This window comes from Balaenoptera ricei, chromosome 4 (genome assembly GCF_028023285.1).
Source record: "Balaenoptera ricei isolate mBalRic1 chromosome 4, mBalRic1.hap2, whole genome shotgun sequence".
NCBI classification, from domain to species: Eukaryota; Metazoa; Chordata; class Mammalia; order Artiodactyla; family Balaenopteridae; genus Balaenoptera; species Balaenoptera ricei.
The window spans coordinates 56,270,125-56,292,647 of NC_082642.1; the positions used below are offsets into that span (position 1 = coordinate 56,270,125).

Below are 22,523 nucleotides of genomic sequence, written 5' to 3' on the forward strand. Positions count from 1 at the left end.
GGGATGGTAGAAAGGTGGGCAGGAAATGGGGTATAGGGCCCAGTGCAGTTGAAGAATTGTTGGAATTAGAATACTAGGGAGAGTTAGCCGGAGTGATGAGGCGAGATTGATGGAGAATAGGAGGCTTGATCAGTGATGGCAAGGTCAGGAGAAGAGCATGGGAGCAGGTATAACTGAGATAGAATGGAAGAAGAAGGAGTCAAGGAATTTACAGGCCAAGATATTAGAGGGATTGTCTAGCAAACATGGAAACTCCTTGGAATTGTAACAGGTCTCACATCGGAGAGGGACTCCTCAAGGCATGAGGCAGAGTAACCTGGGGAGGAATAGGTGACTAACTAGGAGGGCTAGCTAGGGGTGACTGAGGGCTCTGATGGTGGGAGAGTCAGAGCAGGGTGTTAGGGAGAGCAACAGTGGTCTGCAAGCAGGAGATGAGCAGGGAGACGCCCCCCATCCAACAGGCCCTTTAGCAAGAGGGAGGTGGGAAGGAGAAGAGCTGTAGGGGAGACAGTGCCTTCAGGGACTGTTAGAGCAAGACAGTGAAGCGGGCCCCCTGGAAACGCTGTGGAGGACTTTGGGAGCCGGAGAGGGGTTTACAGAGCCATTGAGGGAGCGTAACTAAGGGTGAAAAGACCTTGCGGTAAGGTTGATGATGTGTCTCCAAGACAGACAGTGAGGGGAACGCTGCTAGGGTTGGAAGCAGGGGGACGGTTCTTGCCCACAGCACACAGACCTCTGGGGTCTTTGGGCTGATAGCAGTGGAGGATGAGTGGTCTTAAGCGGAGGATGTGGGTCAGGAGAGAAATCCCCTCCAGAGTTACAGGACAGCCCCAGGTGTCCTGTGGTGTCTGCATCCCTTACCCCGCTCTTTCTAAACTTAAGGCAGTTAAGCTTAAACTCATCATTGACCTCAGTTAGCTTCTGCTTCTTCAGTGTGGACTTAATCCCACGCTGGAGCAAGAAAGAATAGCGCCAGTGTCAGGGCCAGCTCAGGGCCCGGCAGCTGGCATGTGGTGGGCGCTTGGTAAAGGTCATTTTCCTCTTCTCCTCAGCAGACTCTGAAATTCCATTTCCTCTCCTACTGAGGGAAGTTACGTCTTTCCATTGATATTCGCATGCCAAAATCAAAGATACTTTTTCTTTGTATCTGAGAACCCATGTAATTCGCAAAGGAAATGTCTGTATGTCTGGTTCTCTCTCCTCCCCCATCTGCCACCCAGGACGGGTGTCGTGGGCATGTAACCTCTGCAGTTAGCAAAGGGCCCTGGACTTCAAGGGGACCAGCTCTTGGCTTCACGCTCTGCTGCTGCCATCCTGAAATTCTTAAAAATTTTTGAACAAAGGGGCCCCGTTTTCATTTTTCACAGGGCCCTGCAGAGTATGTCGCTGGCCCTGTACTTATTCCAACCCCTAAAAGAACAAATAACAGGTAAAAGTGACCATAGAGGGGTCAGGCCATTGGATTTATCATGCCGTCCACATGTTAACATTTCAGTGATGAAGGGTCATTTGCAAATAATGAAAACACCCTAACCGTATCATTTGTAAATAAGAAAATAATTGAGTGCATCTGAAATCTTATGAATGCCTAATTTTTAATCATCTATTTTTTTCAACATTAAGAACCAGCATCACTTTCAGAAGGATTCTTCATTTATTGTCATTACCTCCATGTATTAATACATTAAAAATCTGAAAGTTATTCTTAACTCCAAGTGAAGCATGACTGAATTATTATCACGCCAAACAGAGCATTGAATCCTTCCCTTGGAGCCTTTCTTACCTGCTTGTAGGAACTCTCTTGTCTTTACAGGAGACATCCATTTCCTATAGTGTGTACAGTCAAGAGCAATAGCCTTTGGGGAAGGAAAGAGATAACGGGGCAGGGCAGGTATGCATACCAGTTATTTATCTGGGGATAGACGCCATACCTGCCTCATCTTCTCACTGTCTGGGAAAAGCAGAGTCCCTACATAGGTTAAGGCATCAATCCTGGATTATGGTGACTTGTGCTAAATGAAGAGACCTCTCGGGTTCCCCAGATTCAGCAGTGCCAGACCTGTGCTCTTTGCATCCTTTGACCGGATTCATGATTAATTTATCATCGAGACAAGGCAAGCGAGTGCCTGGAGTCCTAAAACTTGGGTAGCTCCTTTACTGTGGAGATCACCATCAGTGATGGCGCTGTGCTGTAGAACAGTAAGTATTTTCTATGGAGATCACGCATTAGGATTAGAGAGACTCCAGCCACATCCAGCATTTCTTCTTCAAACAGTAGAATACTTTCTGGAAAACCACAGCCTAAATTGTAGCTTATTGCTTGTTTTTAAGCTGTCATTTTTGTTTGTTTTCCTCTAAGAAAACAAATGTGCTAATTTTTTTCTTTTTATGCCTTTTTTTTTTCCAGCCTAAATCTCCGTGGGAGGCAGGCAAATTTTTAAATGTCAGTCATTCACAAACCCAGTTCATCTTCCTACCAGTCATTTTGCATCTTATTCTTTTGATTAGAAAACTAGTTGGGACTCTCTATCATCCTTAAATATAAGAATTCTGACTTCGTACTCTTATCAATATCCTTTTTTTTTTGGGTGTACAAGTTGCCGGTGGTAAATTGAGAAGGGAGGAAAAAACCCCACTAGGCTGTTTCCTTTTTTTTCTTACTAATTTTGGATTCAATTGGAGGCGGCAGTCTAGTGAATGCACTTTAGTATGTGTTAACCTTACATGGGGAGCTATAAATGATTATTTTTGCCCTCAGGTCCAGCTGACAGTCAGTCCTGTCTCTGAGGCAAATCTACAGGGTGAGGGGCCCCTCTGAGCCTGCCAGAGCCACAGTTCATAGCGAGGAGGGAAATGCAGCCAGAAGGCCTCACCCGGCTGACAGACTGGCCATCACCCACTTAGCTGTCCAGGTGAGGCTTCCCCTGCTGTCTTGAGATGAGGAAGTGGCTACTTGACCAGCTTTGGCACAGTGATGAACTAATAGCCGCTGATCGCAGGCACTGTCCTGCCCTGGGTCCCAAGGCCTGATATGAAAGAACTTCAAGGATTTCATTCATTCATTTCTTCAAATATTTGTTGGACACCAGCTATATTCCTGGCACTGTGCTAGATGCTGGATGGACAACAGTAGACATGATGGATGAAGCATACTGTCTAGTGGAGCAAAGCAACATTATACATCCCACAAATTAACAGACACACATTGTGGTAAGCGCTAAGAAAGAAAACGTAGTGTGATAAGTGAACCTGAAGCAGGTCCTTATTTAGCCTGGGGGCTAAGGAAAGGCCTCCAACTTGAAGCCAGAGATGTTACTCCCTCGAGGGGCGTCCAGGTTGAGAAACACCTCCTAAGAAGTCCCTGAGGCAGCAGCAATCTTGGCTTTTCTAGGAAACTGAAAGGCAGCTAGTGTGCCCAGGGCTAGGTAAGCAAGAATGTGACAGGCACAAAGGAAGCCTAGAGGGTAGAGCAGAAGCAACGTTAGGGAGTTAGGATTTCAGCCTAAATGTTGTGGGAAACCACTGAGGAGTTTTAAGCCAAGATGTGACATAATCTGACTTATGTTTCTAGAAGTATTTTTCATTCACAAAAGGGAAGCCTGCCAGCGCTTAATTTTGTATAACAACTTGGGAACTAGATCGAGAAAGCATGCAGCTACGGAGACTATCAAATCAGGGGCAGCTGCGTGAGTGAACGAGGCTAAATTTCTTTTAAAGTGACATTTTATAAATTTATGCCATCTAAAATTAGGGTCATAGGTCTGATTGCCTCAGTTGTAGTGACAGCTCTGCTGAAGAAATCACTTCGTCCTTTGGAAAACGAATTTGATTTTAAAGCCCTCAAAACAAGACCCAAGTAGCTTAAACCATCTGTATAAACTTCCACCACTGTCTGTCTGCAAAGCAGACGTGAGCGTTTTCAGCGGGCTGCTATTCCTCAAGTTACACTGGGGGTCAGAGGCGATGAGAGGAGAGGAAGCATGGGCGTCTAGGCAAAAATGGATTGTGTTTATTTTCCTTTTCTTCCTCCTCTTTGACTGAATGGCAGGAATGAGAGCAAGTGAACTCTACCTTCTCATAGCATCATCTCTGATGAGGGGAGAGAGGGGAGAGGAGTGAGGTAAACAGGTATTCTAGGAGGCACCAGACAGCAGAAGGACTGCTAATTTCTCTCTTGGCTTTCTTAGTAAATAATGAAAAAGCGCAAGCACTTAACGAGCAGCGGACGTTTGGTTGACCCAGCTTATGTGTCTGAAAGAGGCTCTCTTTGCTATTCCCAAAGGAAAACTGGTTAAATTAGGGAGTTTTAGAACACTTGGGATTAATGTGCAGATTAACTTTACTGCTTATGAATAACCCACGACTGATCTTTTTTTAAAAAATTTTATTAAAATATAGTTGATTTACAATGTTGTGTTAATTTCAAGTGTACAGTAAAGTGATTCAGTTATACATATATATAAATATATATTCTTTTTTACATTCCCTTCTATTATAGGTTATTATAAGATATTGAGAAGAGTTCCCTGTGCTATACAGTAGGACCTTGTTGTTTATCTATTTTATATATAGTAGTGTGTATCTGTTAATCCCAAACTCCTAATTTATCCCTCTCCCACCCCTTTGGTAACCATAAGTTTGTTTTCTATGTCTGTGATCTGTTTTGGAAATAAGTTCATTTATATCTTTTTTTTTAGATTCCACATATAAGTGATATCATATGATATTTGTCTTTCTCTGAACCCATGACTGATCTTAACCCTTAACGAGTTCACGCCTTGTCCACTGTTTGGAGTAGCACAACTTCCTAACCAGTACCTTTATATTGTGAAAGAATTTATTTCTAGAAGATGAGAAACTTTCTTAATTCAGTAGCTTTAAGATAAAGCAAGTTAATGAAAGTATTCAATAATATTCTGACATTTTTATTATACTTCAAAATACTTTTTAGACTAGTGTTTTATCTCCTGCCTTTTAGCAACTAAAATCACCTCTTTTGAGGAGCGAGAATGAGAAAGATTATAAAACCATTCCAGATTGCTGTTTAACTGGCCCTGGGAAAGCTGGTTAGAGAATTTACCTGAGGAAGCTCTTAAGTACTAAATCCCATTATAACTAGTTGCATTTCAACACTGCTCTTGTATTGAGGGGGGGAAAAAAGATTTAAAGGCCACTAAAGAATTTTAATAGTTCCTTAGAGATTATGTTGAGTTTAATCCTAAATTATTATGCCTCTGACCTGTGTTCAGTGATAAAGTAGGAATATATGTCAGTTGGTGAACAGGTAGTTTTCAGAAGAGATATATACTCATAAATTATGATGTTTCCCTTCTTGTCATTATTTTTGTTTTCTATGAAATAATTTTTGAAAATAGTAGCTCTAACTTTCATAATAAACTAAAATTTCATAATAAACTCATAATCTATGTGTTTAAGTTTTGAAATACTTTTTCCCACAGTCAATGTAAAAAGAAAAGTTGAAAATCATTGCCTTTCATTACATTTATATTAGGAAAGACCTTAAGTTGAAAGCAGATAGTTTTTGTGGACCTACCAAGTGCTAATATATAATGTGATATTTTGCTTTATGGTTGATGTTGTTGCTGATTTGGAAGCCTCATCATGTAAAATAAACTTGATTTTAAAGGACAACCATATGGTAGCCTGAAAGAGGGGGGCAGAGTGGGGGTTACAAGGAGATGATATTTTGTGAATAAACCCATTTTATAGATTAGGAAATAGAGGCTCTTACATATGAAGTTGCCCAAGAGAATACATCTAGTCAGAGGCACAGTCGAGCCCAGAACCCAGGCCTATGAATCCTGGTTCAAGGCTCCATCCATTCTGGAACCATCAAAGATGGCCTAGATTGTAATTTTGGATATATTAGCATTAGTGTGACTTTTATACTCTTTTATTAATGAAGACTTATGTATTTATATTTATAACTGGTATTAAAAATATCATTGAAATGTCAGTAGGACAGTGGAGCATATTTTTAACATTATTATTGTTCTCTAATCCTATTCATAGTTTGAACTGATTGCAAAACGCAGTTGTCCACTAGAGGTCACCTTTCTTTAAGATGAGGGTCGGTTCCCTTCCCTAATACTGTTGAGTCTGGTTTTAAATCAACCACCACCTGAGAGAGATAAACAGCCTTTACTGTCGTCAGGGATTTCATGTGTTGCTTTAGCTAAATGCACTTATATTGGTAGGTAAGGCTATCAGTGGGGATGAAGGGGAGGTGTGCTCCCTTCTTCCCCTATACGCACACACACACACACACACACACACACACACACACACACACACACACACTTTGTGTGAGGTCTGGCTTGGCCCCTCTTGACAGACCAACTTATGTTTCTTTGGAAACTCTTGTGTTAGCCCTGGCAGGTTTATACTACCTTCCACTTTTTCTGCCACTGCTCTCTCTGACTACAAAGCCAGAGACTAAATGAAGACTAAAAGAAATGGTCCTTAAACATTGGCACAATTGGGGATGAAACCATGTAGACTTCACCCAAACTTATCTATGAGTCAGTTACTATTTTTCTGCAGTGTGTGAATTTCAGTCAGGGTTAGCCAGAGAGTACTATGGGGAGAGGGCTAGGACTGTGTCCAATAAACAAGCACTTTGGCAGATTCTATTGAAATATAAACCATCTCAATATTCTGGAGGGAGAGGGAGGCCACGGCTACAGCACTGCCTGATGCATCAGGTTTCAAACTATCTGTAGAAACCCAGAGCTGCTGGAGGTATTTTTAGAGGTTCATTTGCACCTATTATATGAACTGCTAAACACCTCAGCCCCTAAAAAATCAAAGTGGAAATTAAAGAGTTCTGAGATGTGAAAGCAATTCAGAATAGAGATGCAAATGAGATTGTGAGGCTCTGGGCATTTGGAGAAGAGTTGTCCTGTAAAGCCGTGGTGAGAAGCGTATAACAACATTCCAGCCCAAATGGTAGGGGTTCATTCCTTCATATCTATGCAAAGAACTTCTCTCTGCCCCCTTTTCTGACATCAGCATATTAATTTATCCTGCCAGGTTAAGTAGTCTTTTACAGTTCTCAAAACTGAACTTGTAAATATGTCATTGACCGTGGAGGTGGTCGCTCTGTACTGGTCTTGCTGAAAGTTCGTGCCTGTGCATGTCCAGGTGGGAAAAATGATCTGGGCTGTCCCAGAGGCCCAGCTGGGTTCAGTGCCAGGTTAGGGGCGGCACATCTGTTTGGCACATTCCACATCAAGCCTAACAGGTGGATTGTGCAAATCACAAGTGAATGCCCAATGTATCAAACGAGGAGGTCTGGTTCCTGGTTGATGACGTATTGTCAGTTTCGGTAGTCCGTCTTTTCTTATCTTGTTTTTAATAAGAAATGTGAGCAGTTGCTGTATGTTATTAGTAAACCAATTTTGAACTAAATTTCTTGTGACTTTGCTTTCAAGCTCCCGGACATGTTTAATGAAGAATATCCGGAGATTGCAGCATAAGCTATTATAAAGGACTGTTACCATTTCCAACCACTTATCTGTGCGAAACAGGATTCTCTTGGTGTGGCACAAACAAAATGAAGACATAAATGTAAAACTACAGTGGGTATAAGACTGTAACTGACTTCTGTAAATTCTGTTTTCAAGTGTTTGTGTATAACAAAACAGCCTCATGTTCCCTGTGAGGGATTTAATAAGTAAATAATATCAATTGGAATGAAAAATAATTTTATTTTGATTAAAAACAATTTTGATTGTTTCATACATTAGTTTTCACTTGAAAAGCAGAGTCTAATACTTAAAAAGTGCCAGCCATTGACTCACAGTTGACTCAGGCAACTATTTTTTAATATCTGAAAGGATAAACACAGGTGCAACCGTCCGTAGATTGGTCAAAACTTCTGAGTAAATTAGTTGACACATACACTTGTAAGATTCTCAGGTAATTTTGTTATAAGGATAAAAAATTACAACCTATTTTTACCCTTCTCTCTCTTTCCATTTCTGGGGCTCAGATTATGTGGGAAGAAGCTGTGGGACTATACAAATACCAAGCATCCTTTTCTGTGGGAAATGACCTTGGTGCAATAGTAGCCTCCGAGTCCACTACCAGGCACTCCTCCGAGAAGTCTCAGACCAAATTAAGATACTCAAATCACAGCTGATTAAATCAATTTAAAATGTGTATCAAGATGCAAGGGAAGGAGATGGGATGAGCTGCCATACTTAGTGTGATATTGTGATGTGGTCTTCGTCCCTGCTTCTGTCACAGAGCTCCTAAAACGCTTGGAATTTCCTAAGTGATAGGAGCGATAAAGGTGTCTCTTGCTATGTTAGTCAGGTGACTTTTGAACATACCTCAGGATGGGGACCAGTTGCCTGAAGGGCCAACCAAGGGATTAGAGAGTTGGAATTTTCAGTCCCACCCACCCCTGACCTCAGAGAGGGGCCAGAGGTTGAATCAGTCGCCAGTGGCCTGTGATTTAATCAGTCACGCCTATGAAATGAAGCCTTCATAAAAATCCAAAAAGGACAGGATTCCGAGAGCTTCCAGGTCGGTGAGCACTTGGGGGTTTAGGGAGAGTGGAATGCTCAGGGAGAAGGCATGAAAGCTCTTTGCCTTTCCCCCATACTTTGCACTGTGCATCTCTCCCATCTGGCTGTTCCTGAGTTATGTCCTTTTATAATAAACCAGTAATCTAATAAGCAAAATGTTTCTTTGAGTTCTGTGAGCCACTCTAGCAAATTAATTGAACCCAAGGAGGGGTTCGTTGGAACCTCCCATCTATAGCCTGTTGGTCAGGAGCACAGGTAACAACCCGGACTTGCAGTTGGCATGTGAAGTGGGGAGGGGGGACAATCACATGGACTGAGCCCTCAACCTGTGGAATCTGATGCCATCTCCAGGTAGAGAGTGTCAGAACTGAGCTGAATTGTAGGACACCCAGTTGGTATCCAAGAACCTGTGTTTTCATGTAGGGAAAACCCCACCTCCACATGAATTGGAATTGGTGCCAGAATCCTACTTGGGATATGGTCCAGGAATGTGAAGGACCGCACTACCTGAGTCTTGGGTTATGCAGTATTTACATGTCCAGCCTTTCTGCCACAGCCACCTTCCCTGTTGATGATATGGTTACAAGTCAGCCTTGAGGTTGTAGAAGGGAAGCCCAGTTAGACAGAAGGTGTCTGCCAATGACACACAACCTGCTTTATCAGAGACACAGGGGCAAGTCCCTCAGGCTCCCTCTGTAGCTTACCCCCTCACCTGATGAGCAGCTATGGAATTGTATTTCTTGGGCAGAGGACACATAGGGCCAGAATGGGTGTCACCAACGGGCAGTCAGTGTACCATCTAATGAATATTGAGTGCCTAGGGGTTATTTAGTGTGTCATGAATATTAGGCGCTTCTTTAGTCTTTCCATCCCTTTCTATGCTCAGCTTGATCTAGGTCTAACACATCCAGTTAACTAACTTCCTTTTTTTTTTTTAATTTTTATTTTATTTATTTTTGGCTGCGTTGGGTCTTCGTTGCTGCGTGCGGGCTTTCTCTAGTTGCGGCGAGCGGGGGCTACTGTTCGTTGCAGCGTGCAGGCTTCTCATTTCAGTGGCTTCTCTTGTCGCAGAGCATGGGCTCTAGGCTCGCGGGCTTCAGTAGTTGTGGCCCACGGGGCTTAGCTGCTCCGCAGCACATGGAATCTTCCCAGACCAGGGATGGAACCTGTGTCCCCTGCATTGTCAGGCAGATTCTTATCCACTGCGCCACCAGGGAAGCCCCTAACTTACTTTTTAATACTTCACATCTCATGAACTCTGCTTCATCGTCTAAATCTTGCACATTTCACTTGTGTCTGACAAGCCACTACATATTCATTATCTATGCTTAACACAGCTTGTAAGTTTCATCTAGCCCATTTGTTTTTCTTCTATAGCATTAATCAGCATTACTCAAATATTCTCAAGTAATACAGCAACACCTTCTACAAAATATCTTAGAAGAGCTTCCCCCACACTGCTCCGCCTCCCTGATTCCATTCTAGCCAGCCTCCCAGTCCTTGAGGTCTTCACCATCCTTCCTCCTTCAAGGACCCAATCAAGATACTCACCCATGTGTGCTCCTGCATCTTTCCCCATCTCCACTAAAATCTCCTCTTTCCTCAACGTTCCTTTATAATTTCACTGCCCGTATCTTCAGTTCCAAGGCTGAATGAAGCCCTGTTAGGTGATCCTGATCTAACTTGTCCAGGACCTGGCCCTTCCAGTTATTTCCCACCCACCATAGTCAGTTTCTCCCGTCTTGCTGGCTCCTTCCCTGATGCCCACACAGACGTTTGGATCTCCTTATCTTAAAGACCAACCACCTCTCTGATTCCATTATACACTCAGGCTACCACCCCAATGCTCTAATTCATCCACAACCTTCTTTACAGACTGCTCTCTACACCGTCCCTCAACTTCTTAACCACTTGTAACTCGGCTTCCACCCCTAACACACTAGTATTCTCTCAAGGGAAACTGATGACTTCCTAATTGTCAAAACTTATGGCTTTTGGTTGTGTTTCCCTTTCCACCTGTTAGTCTTTTCTGCTTCCCTGCGGTATTTGAAGCCTTGACCCCTCACTCTGTTGGTTTTCCTTCTCCTCTCACCTTGTTGGCCACACCCCCTTTGCTTCCTCTTGCCCTCTGAATGCTGGTTTTCACCCAAGGGGATTGTCATTTTCTATTGCAGCTATAAAAGGTCACCCCAGGGCTTCCCTGGTAGCGCAGTGGTTAGGAATCCGCCTGCCAATGCAGGGCACACGGGTTCGTGCCCCGGTCCGGGAAGATCCCACATGCCGCGGAGCGGCTAGGCCCGTGAGTCACAACTACTGAGCCTGCGCGTCTGGAGCCTGTGCTCCGCAATGGGAGAGGCCACGACAGGGAGAGGCCCGTGCACCGCGATGAAGAGTTGCCCCCGCTCGCCGCAACTAGAGAAAGCCCTCGCACAGAAACTAAGACCCAACACAGCCAAAAATAAATTAATTAATTAATTAATTAAAAAAATATATATATTAAAAAAAAAAAAAAAAAAGATCACCCCAAACTTAGTGACTTAAGTCAATATACATTTATTATCCTACAATTCTGGAGGTCAGAAGTCCCTAACGAATCTCACGAACTAAAATCAAGGTGTCAGCAGAGCTACAATCCTTCTGGAGGCTCTAAGGGAAAATCCACTTCCTTGCCTTTTCCCTTTTCTAGAGGCCTCCCACATTCCTGGGCTCGTGATCCTTCCTGTGTCTTCAAAGCCAACAACGCTGGGCAGAGTCTTGCTCACACTGCCATCTCTCTGATTCTTCCTCTGCTGCCTCCTCTTTTTACCTTATAAGGACCCTCGTGATAACATTGGGCCCGCCTGGATAACCCAGGATAATCTCCTCATCTCAAGGTCAGCTGATTAGCAAGCCTAATTCCCCTCCCCCACCCCCAGCCCCCGTGGGGATCGATGTGCCCACCACAGTGGTGTCTTTGTTTCTGATCAGTCCTTTCTCTACAATCTCTCCCTTCATCTCATCCATTTCTGCAACTATCCTCTCCCCGCAAAAGACCCCCACGTTCTATCTGTTGACCTGACTTCTCTTTTGAGCCCCAGTTGCTTCCTGCACCTTCAACTCAAAACTTTATGGTGAAAAATAAAAGACCTCATTACTGCAACCCAATCCCTCAGAATCAGTTCCTCCTTCTAACTGCCTGTTTCTTTTCACAGCACCAAGTTTACTCTGGCAGTGGTCTCGAAACCTCATGACCCCGTGTCCTGTTCACTCTTCCAGGTCGGATCACTGGCTAGGTGCTGTCAGTTTATTTTTCACAGTCTCATGGAATACCTTCCTCTGTCTTTAACTTTCCATTCCCACTATCATCTCCATCCTTCAGGCCTCTCTTTATTCCTCGGACTGTTGATATTGCCTTTAATTAGGAGAAGGGGAAAAAAATCCATTTCTGTTCCTTTCCAGGGCACCTAAGAGCTGTTTTACATGTTATTCTCATTTTATCCTATCATCAACCCAATAAACCAGGAATTAACATCCTTAGTTTATAGATGAGGAAACTGAGGCTAAGAGCCATGAAGTAACTTTCTGAAAGTCACAATCATGTATTCATTCATTTAAAAATATTGAGAGCCTATTATATGCCAGGTATTATTTCAAATGTTGGGGATAATAGCACTGAATTAGCCAACCACGATCCAAGTTCTAAGGAAATTTACATTAATCTAGAAATAGAAAAGACAGACATTCAAGAAGTAAACAACCAAATGAACAAGATTATTGCCGTCTCCTGGCTAACCTAGCTAAGAGTTCTCTTGCTCTCCTGAATTCCTAGTGAGCAAACAACAAAATCTCTTTGGTAGCACTTTACTCATTCACCACTCTATGCAGTCATTTGTATACTGCCTTATTTCCCTTACCAAACTCCTTGGGGGCAGAAACACTTCCTCACGTGGCACATAATAGGAATTTCTTTCAACCACAAGGTTGTAAGAGTCAAAGGAGATGTTGGGGAAAGTACTTTGTAAACTGTAAAGCCATTTTCTAAGGTTTGTCGTCATTGGTGACGCTGACTGTGATCTTCTTTGGGCAGGTTATTCAAGGACCCGATTCCCCTTGATGTGAACAGGATTAATTTTCCTCATAATTCCTTTTCCTCCCTTGCCTGGTAAAGAAGCACAACATAACGCTATATAAAATGTCTACCTGCTTTCCACAAATTCCTAAGGAAAAGTTTAAAAGTTATTGCTTAAAACAATGACTTTCTTGCTCATCTTCCCCACCCCCAATAACTTCATTTTTCCCCAATATTTCATTACAAACTGTTTCAAACTGAAAAGTTTTTAGGCGAATCTCCATTTATGCACCACACAGATTCTGCAATTACTGTTTTACTAAACTCCCTTTGTCAACAGCTTTCCATCTATCCATCCGTCAATTCACCTCATTTATTTGATGCATTTAAAGTGAGTTGCATTGTGACCACCTAGAGGTGTGGGATAGGGAGGGCGGGAGGGAGGGAGATGCAAGAGGGAAGAGATATGGGAACATATGTATATGTATAACTGATCCACTTTGTTATAAAGCAGAAACTAACACACCATTGTAAAGCAATTATACTCCAATAAAGATGTTAAAAAAATAAAAATAAAATAAAAATAAAAAATAAAATAAAATAAAGTGAGTTGCAGACATCCCTAAGCTATCCGCTAAATACTTCAGCTGCATATCATTAACCGGATCTTTTTTTATTCTTTTGAGGTAAATTTTACATACAATGAAATGCACAAATCTTAAATGTATTATTCAATAAGTTTTGACAAATGTAAACTCCTCTGTAAACCAGGCCCTTTCAAGTCATACAGCTTGTGCCAGAAAGTTCCCTATGCCCTTCCCAAGTCAGTCCCTGACCCCAGTAATTCATTTTTGAAACTGTATTCTCAGATGACCTGCAGATGTGACTTTTTAACCACTATATTTACTACCCCCCGCAAAAAAAACCCTTCATTCTGTTGCTATTTCAAAAATTTATTTATTTTAATCTTTTTTTTCAGCCTTTTTGAGGTATAATTGACAAAACTTGTATATATTTAAGGTGTACAATGTGATGGTTTCACATTAATATACATTGTGAAGTGATCACCACTATCAAGCTAATTAGCATTCATTACCTCACATAGTTACCTTTTTTTTTCTTTTGACCCCTCGCCCCCTCTCCCTGGCAACCACCTGTTTGTTCTCTGTATCTGTGAGTCTGTTTCTGTTCAGTTATGTTTGTTCATTTGTTTGTCTTTTAAATTCCACATGTAAGTGGAATTTATGCCATATTCCACAGTGGAATACTGCAGTGGAAATCATGCAGTATTTGTCTTTCTCTGTCTGACTTATTTCACTTAACATAATACCCTCTAGGTCTATCCATTTTGTCGCAAACGGCAAGAGTGCCATCTTTTTTTATGGCTGAGTAATATATATATGCCACATTTTCTTTATCCATTCATCTGTTGGTGGACACTTAGGTTGCTTCTATATCTTGGCTATTATAAATAATACTGCAATGAACATAGGGGTGCATATATCTTTTCAAATTAGTGTTTTTGTTTTCTTGGGGAAAATACCCAGAAGTGGAATTGCTGGATCATATGGTAGTTCTATTTTTAATTTTTTTGAGGAATCTCCATACTGTTTTCCATAGTGCCTATACCAGTTTACATTCCCACCAACAGTGCACAAGGATTCCCTTTTCTCTACATCCTCTCCAACACTTGTTATTTGTTGTCTTTTTGATGACAGACATTCTGATGTATGTGAACTGATATCTCATTATGGTTTTGATTTGCATTTCCCTGATGATTAGTGATGTTGAGCATCTTTTCATGTGTCTGTTGGCCATCTTCATTCTGTTGCTATTAATTGCCACAAATGAAAAAATATTTTTCTGGATTTAAAGACATAATAGTTTGCTTGGTGGCAGAAATAGGATCATTAGCTTAATGAGGAAATGCTCTAATATTTCTTCTTTTAAAACATACCTTGGATTCGGATTTAGGTAGAACCACACTGCAACCTCCCTCTTACCTTATGATGGATTTTGATTTCAAGGCCAGCCTACATTGGCTCAGTCAAAGGGGGTTTATTTCTCCAAGTCTAGTGGCCCTCAATTTAGCAGTTTTTATATGAACACACTCACAAAGAAAATCTGGAGGGTTTTTTTTTTTTCCTCTTACTTTGAGGCCTTTTTGCTGCTGTTGGAGGATTTACGTTCTTGGGCATGTCACAACTCTCTTAGGCCTCAGTTTCCATATCTGGAAAATAACAGTTTATCTCTTGAGGTCCCATCTAAATCTGAAATCCAATACTTTTTATGGGAAGAGAAGTTGTGAAGACCTGAGAAGAAAAAATAATCTCTATGCTACATAGATCACACTACTTAAACAGTTCATCAATATTTTTTAGTCCAAAAATAACAAATGTCACTGTAGCTTGGTAAGTTATTCTAGCTTAAATGTTCTTGGAACAGCTGGTTTCTGTTTAAAGTTTTTTGTACTAGCAAATCATAATTTAAATTATAACACAAAGTCCTTTCCAATGAATGACTATAAAGGGAAGCTTGCTTGACATATTCCTCTTTTTTTTCTTTTTATCTTGTTTACACCTCTTGAGAGGTTTTTTGACAGGATTTAGGATACAATTGTCAGAAGTCTGTTCTCCCCAGAGCCAGCTCTGAGTCACTTCCACTATTTATGGAACAGCAACTGTGAAGAGTGGGATCATGTTTAGGCTTTTTTTTTTTTTTTTAAACAACACATGATAAATGTCTTTAGGAGTTTATGTAATATATCCCAGAGCCTTCAGTTTTCAGAAGAGAACAGAGTCCAGGAAGCAACTTCTTAGACCTTGTATAGCTTGAAAGCATGCTCCCAAGCCTTAAGGTCATAGATTGTCAAAGTAGTAACTTGGATAAAGTTTTAACAGCCTTTCAAGTAAAGCTGTTCTGTCTTGGAAAGTTGGGATTGTGTTTTATGTTTGGCATAAAATTTCCATTTGATCTTATTTGCTACCTTGCAAAAGGAACTTTTACTTCGGCTTACTTTTCCTTGCACATACTTCGGATTCCAGAGCCTTCATCTGGGCAGTTGTATAGCAAAGCACTCCACAAAGAAGTCTGTCTCTGTCTCTGTCCTGTACGGATTACTCAACAAGGAGGGATGAAATTTTGGATGGGGATATGTTGCATGTTATTTCCTTTCACTGAAGAGTTTCTGTCCTCTTTTCTTCATCATCTTTTTAAGAAGACTCATAATCTAGCTCAGGCTTCTGCTTTGTTCATCAAGCTCTCATTGTGCCACCCGCCAACGAACAGGCCTCAAAAGTCTTGCACATGTTAGGTGGCCTAGCTCTCTCCTAGATTCCAGGGAGAAGGCCCGTGAGCTTTGCAGGGTGCATGTCCAGAGTGCTTTTTCCTTTGAACCCATTGGACCAGTGCTGAAATGCCAGCCTGTGAGATCATCAGCTGGGCCTTTCCTGCCACCTTTCCACTGTCCTAACCAGGAAGCTGAAGCCAGGCTTGTGAGTGTGTCTCTGGGGTTGAACTCAGAGGGCCAACTTTTCTCCTGTCAGAATCTCAAATCACGAAAATTAAGAATATTTAGAAAAATAGGTTTGTTTCTTTCCAAGAAGCAGAGATGTTATAAAATTAAAAATATATCACCAAATATTCCTAACACAAATTCTCAGCATTCCTTAAGATCGAGCTGGATATGAAAACTTGTCAAACATGTTGACTCCATTCATCGGGCAAAAAGTACTTGTTTTTCTCGATTAATAGCATAATGAAGACTTTGCAGTTATTAGTAAGATTATTTAAGAAGATAGATATAGCTATATCAAAATAGCTTAAGAATAATATCTCTATTGAATTTTTTTTATTTGATGGTTTAAATTCAGTCAAGATTTTATTGAATACCATTGACTTGCTCAGAGCCATTTTATTAAGAAATAGCAAGATGAGTTGCCCTATGGCAACTAAGAAATATAGATAAGAAAATTTTATTGTGTTTAGTTTTTAAATTATCTATCATTAAATTAGCTTCACAAATTTATAAGCCTAGTCGTTCCTCTTTATATATCCTAAAATCCTAGAACCACCCTGAAGTATTTTAGAAATTCGCTCCTCTTTTTACCAGAGACATGTATGGTCCAACTTGTATGTCCTTTGATTACTATCTGAAAGCCCAGAATCCTTTCCATTACTGTCTCTTAGGTGGAATGGTCTGTCTCTAGAATCATATTGTGCTATGTTGGGGGTGTCTATATATTCAGGTCACAGCATTGGGCCATATATATATATGGCCTTACTGGCAAAAAATACCTTGCAGTTTCATTTCATTTTCATGAAATGAATGAATTATACTGACTTTAATACTTTAATAAGCTCCCTCCCTAAAAAATTATAGGAAAATTATTTCATCGTATTTCTGTTTGACTTAAAAAACATGCTGATAAGAGCCAAAAATAAGTGGGAAATCAAAAGAATTACAAAATAATATTTTTTGAAAGAATGAAGGCCCTCCTTTTAGTTATAAAGTTGACAAACACTTCAGACACTCAACACAGAGAACATCCCTTCAGTGTCAATATTCAGAACGGATTGTTTTCCCTTTCGCCTGTTAAAAGTTATGAAATGATCCTTAAGGCCTCTCGTTTCATAAGCACCATGCAAGCAGCATCTGCGGGCAGGAAGGATGATGCCGGAGGTTAGAAATGTTCAACTGCAACATTGATTTGTGTCTGTCTCTCTCCTTCTCCCTCGCCGGCCTTTTTCCCTTTAATGAGGACTAGAATGTTTCCACATCAGTTAACTGCCTTCATAAAGCACCAGAAGGTCACACCAGCCCCAGACTGATCCTTTCCTTTGTGCCTATAATATAATTGGCTGATTGTGCCAGTGATGAGCGCGCCCCCTCCCCCAGCCCGGTCCTAGCTCCATGTTTGTAAGCCTCACTGCTGCTTTCCGAGGAGAGCAGCTCGGCTCGCTGCGCGCTTCCCGGCACAGGCAGTGCCACTGCGCAGGTTGATCAGCGAAACAGCATCCATTTTAATCTGCGGGGAGCCCCTGCCTTCCCAGGGCTTGCTCTCTGCCAGTGGGTGCTCCGCGCTTTCCCTCCGCAGCTTCGCTGAGCAGTCCTGTTTGGGGTCTGCGCCCTAGGATGCACTGAGATGGTACATCAGGAGAACTGTTCGTATCAGGTAAGATTTAAAGCCTGATTGTGAGGCCGGCATCCTTTGGGGGAGGAGGCCTTCCTCTTCCAAAGCAGCAGGTTGCCTCTTTCCGGATTTTCAAGGGATTTTGCTATCCTCCCCTCCTGGCCTTCATCGCATACAATATCTGAATTGTAATTAGATTTTCTGGGGAGTAATGGGGCAGAAAACACTGCTTCTTTGGCCTTTAAAGCATATGTGAAATCCACTAAGGTGATCTGTGCTTTGCACATTCTGTATGTCTGTGCAAATGAGACGAACTGCTTTGAACTGTAATTGAGTTTCAGGGGCTTTGGAGAAGGAAAATCTATCTGGAATTTCACGTAGATAACAATGAAAAATACGATTTTTGCTCATTGCGTAGGGTTGTGACTTGCTTCACATACAGTTTTTAGGATTGTCTTGAAGGATATTAAATAGGAAGTAATAATTGATGATCTAAGAATTTTCAAAAATTAGCTGGCATGCACTTGACGTTTAAAGTTGCACTTGTATGTCTCTCCAAACTTATTTTTACTAGTGTGTTGTTTTAAATGACTAGTAAATAAGAATTAAGGTACCAACATGCATAAAAAACTCCAAATAGAAAATTTTGAGTAATACATACTCATCTGTGTGCTAATTTGCTCTCTGGAGTTTTGAAGTAAACACAGACGATTTCAGAAGACCAGTTCTACAGTGTGACTGGACTGTGGAGGCAACATTGAAAGTATCCTCGTTGTCAACAGACAACGAGAATGTTCTCAGAGAAATTGCTCTTTGCAGCAGCAAGCAATGGCTAGTCCAAGTCCTGGATAGTTAATATCAGGGTATCACTCAACTGACCGAGTTTAGACGCTCTAAGGGACCATTTCTCTAATCTAACAATACCTCTTCCTTGTGTGAGGTAGGTTACCTGAGACCAGCAGGTGTTTCTCATAAGGTCGGGTTTCACAGTGGTGAATATATGCAGGCAGAATAGTACATCTCACAAGACTCAAGGCAGTCATTTCTCAGCCAAGTATTGTGTGCCTAGAAAGTGTATTTATCCACTTTTTCTCTGCTTAATAATTGGAATTTTGTAACTGTAGACATCTTATAGTATTTTTATTTTATAGTACATTTAGGGCCATAGATCCTAAATATCAAGATTGTGCTTCGTAGGAGCTCTTTCCAAGAGAAAAGGGTCATGATCTGAGGAAACAACCAAAACTTACACAGAATACCGTTTGGGAGCGTAGTGTCAACATCCATGGAGAGCCTAACCTACTTATGGCCTGGCTCCAGGTGATTAAATTACTATAATAATTAAAATCATTTTTCTGCTCAGTTTTCAAAGATGCTATGTAATTTAATTTTTGAAAGGCAAGATACTATAAGATTATCCCCTATATCTTTTCATTAGGTTGAGCATGGAATCACTGGTTTTACAAGTCAAAAATTAGTCAAATATCAGCAATTTCATCTGGAGAGGAGAGATTTTTTTAGCCTACTGCTTCCAGAGGAAGACAAATTGATTTTATTTTATATGAACTACAACATATAACAGTCGTTATGTGTTCGATAGTTTTGAAGTATTTATTGCTTATTTTCACAATAAAATTACGTGCATTAGGCAGATAATAATAGGCAATAGATTCTGCATCTCCATGGAGTTTTATAGGACTATCTTCATGTGTATGTTCTTTTGAAATGCTCTCCCTTTATTCATAACTCAGCATAAACAAAAACATTAACCTTGAAGCCACGTCTCAATCCTACTTAGAAACCTTAGTTTTAGAACCCACTGGGCACCATGTGCGTTTGGATTCAGAAAGGGCAGTTTCTCTAAGTGCTTGGCTTGATGTTGTCATGGTCACTGGTGATATCTACAGTTCGATGTTTTTCAGAAACTTCCCCTTTTCTGATGAAGGCTTATTTATTTATTAACTTATTCTTAAGGATGATAATGTAGTGGTTAAAGCAAATTCCTCAGGGTTAGCATCTCAGTGAGTAGAAGGAATTTATTTGTAGGACTGATTTCTTTCCTCCATAAATGTGTACCAAGGTTTCTTAATGGAGAGCCCGTGAATGGGGCTTCGGAGGCCATTCCCCTCAAACTTACTTGGACATTTTGGTGCACATGTCTAGACATATGTTGTTATTACTCTTGTTCCATCATCGTCGTCATCATCAGAGCAGTAACGGCCTCCTGACTGGTACTGCTCCTGCCCTTGCCCCCATTCCGTAGTCTGTTTTCAACAAGTATCCAAAGTGATCTTTCAAGACCTAAGTCAGAGCCTGTCACCCATCTCAAAATTCTCCTCCTCGACATAAAAGCCCATGTCCTCCCAGGGCCCCCAGGGCCTTACATCACCTCACCCCTGATTCCTCTCCCACATCCCCCTCCCTCCATCCCTTCCTCCCCTCCCCCCATGCTGGCCTGGCCCTGCACTTGCTGCCCCTCCTGCCTGACATGTGCTTCCTCCAGGTACCCTGTGTAGGGTTGCAGATTTAGCAAACAATCTGCAGTGTTTGGGGCATGTTTATATTAAAAAATTGTTCACTGGTAATGTGAAATTCAGATTCACGCGGGCATCCTATATTTGTCCTGTTGGTAACCCCCATGGCTTTCTGTCTCACTTTCTTCAGATCTTTGCTCAAATGTCACCTTCTTGTGAAGGCCTTCTCTGGACTTACTATGTCAACTTCCAACTCCCCAGTTCTATCCCAGTATTTCTGTTACACTTTATTTTTATATTTGGCATTCATCACCAGCCATGAGACTTTTACTCATTTGTCTATTTTCTGTCTCCCTCTCTCCATGGAAGCTCCATGAGGGCAGCGATTTTCAGGTTTATGTCCATCTGCTCTCCCAGTGCTAAGAACAAGCTCTCAAATAAAATGGATGGATGTGCCTACTGTATATAAAATTGACTAAGTAGAAAGACACTGTTAACATTCCATAGCATTGTGGTTTGTTACATTTTGATGGCCATTGGGGTGACTTTCAATCCTATTCTAACCTCCTACCATTAATCTGCCCTGGTTTCAGTGTTTGTGGGTCAGATTATCCCCTTAATTCTTGTTCCTTTTCTCATCTGTGAAACGGGATTTTTCCTAGTTAACATCCTGGCATGAGAGTTGGCAGGTCCCTGCCAGAGGCCACCTTTCTGCATCAGCAAGTCAGTTACCGTGAATTAAGAGACACCTTCTCCCAATGCACATAAAGGGCTCAGTGAAGATTATAAGCAGCCCAGGAAAACCATGCATCACTTCACTTCCCAATTATTTATTACTAATATGTAGAAATATAGCTGATTCTCATGTATTGCTTTTCCAAATAGATGACTGTTTTGAAAAAAAGAGTGTCACTGCTTCCAAGAGCTTGAAAACCACTGCTTGAGGTGGATGGATGCACTGTGCTTTGAACAACTTAATCCAAGGAGGGATGATCAGAGAGAAATTCTCAGGCAGAATTTTTCATGGTTGTTTTGTTTTAAAAGGTTCTCACATTGTCATCATCTTCGTGTACTTTCCTCCCTCCCAGGGTTTACATTAGCACAGAGGTTACTGCGGCATGTGTTGTCATTTTCAGTTGTAGCCGTGTTAAAAGATAGAGCTATCGACCTCCATTTTCCAGTCTTGGGAGGAAGCCAGTCTCTTCAGGAAAGAGGCTTGCCCACAGCTTCAGGCCTGGCAGCCTTCAAGAGGTCAGATTCTTCTAAACGATCTCTGATAGAAAGCTTTGAAATATCGTTAACTTGAAAATACACGCTTAGGTCAAAGGGTCCATTTTGCTTAAAAACTCCCAAATATTTTCTCCTCTCTCCCTGCAGTTCATTTTGGAGATTGATGCGAATGTAAAGCCAATGACACGCTTTTATCCCTTTCTTTCCGTTGCTTAAATTCCCTTATCACCACCCCAGATACAAACCACACCCTCACGTTCTTAGCTACCATAGGAATAGAGGAGAAAGAAAGTAAAATGGTATGTGAATGACTCTCGTCCTTTTCCTCCCTTGGGAGCATAAAGAAACTCTTCTTCAAATACACACCTGGTCTTGAAAAAGCAGAGTAGAAATCTTTGATGCTTCCCCATTTTCTTTAGGATAAATTTCCAACCCCTTTGTATGGCAGTCAAGGCCTAACCGTGATCAGAACCCTGGGCAGAAACACTCCTCCCTCCAAACCGCTATACTCCTGCCCCCAAATTGCCATCAGTCCTTTTTCTTTGCTGTGATGCCTCAGCCTACAAAGTCTGCCACCCACACACCTGCTTCTACCTGTTGCAAGCTGATGTACTCTGAGGCTCAAATGTCACCTCCTTCAGGAAGCTTTCTCCTTCTCAGGGCATTTTGCTTTTACTTCTGTTAGAACCCATTTACAGCTAGTGACATATAAGTCTGTCTCCCCCATTAGACAACAGGCTTCTTGAGAACAAAGACCTGATTTTCATTTCCTGCCCTGCAAACATAGTATGTGTTCAATAAATGTGTGTTGGACTGAATTGCATCTTCTACAGTTGGTGCTGTTCCGAGTCCCCATGACGAGGCTTTTGCATCATAATACCAGAGAGAAGCTCAGATCTGTGCACTGCAACAGGGAGTTGGTGAAGCTGATCCTGGTATTCCGTATACCTGGCTTACGAGCCTCTTTCCCAGTTGCCAGCATCCCATATGCCGAGATGGGAGACACAGTGCAAAGAAGAAAATGAAAGAGACAGACACCCCCCCCCCCTTCCCAGAGACAATGCATTAAGAACACACCTCCATA

At 41.6% G+C, this 22,523-nt stretch overlaps 1 protein-coding gene across 7 annotated transcripts in view; it reads left to right on the top strand.

The window, feature by feature from the left end:
- Positions 1-22,523, top strand: part of SCHIP1 (schwannomin interacting protein 1) — a 155,840-nt gene that overhangs the window by 84,006 nt on the left and 49,311 nt on the right. Inside the window, exon 1 of one of the 7 annotated variants that reach the window (XM_059920464.1) lies at positions 17,566-17,777. The exons of the other annotated variants lie outside the window; for them this stretch is intronic. Coding sequence (XP_059776447.1) covers positions 17,748-17,777 — 30 coding nt within the window. The 5' untranslated portion in view covers positions 17,566-17,747. Of the gene's footprint in view, positions 1-17,565; positions 17,778-22,523 lie in introns of those variants that run through there. 7 annotated transcript variants of the gene reach the window in all.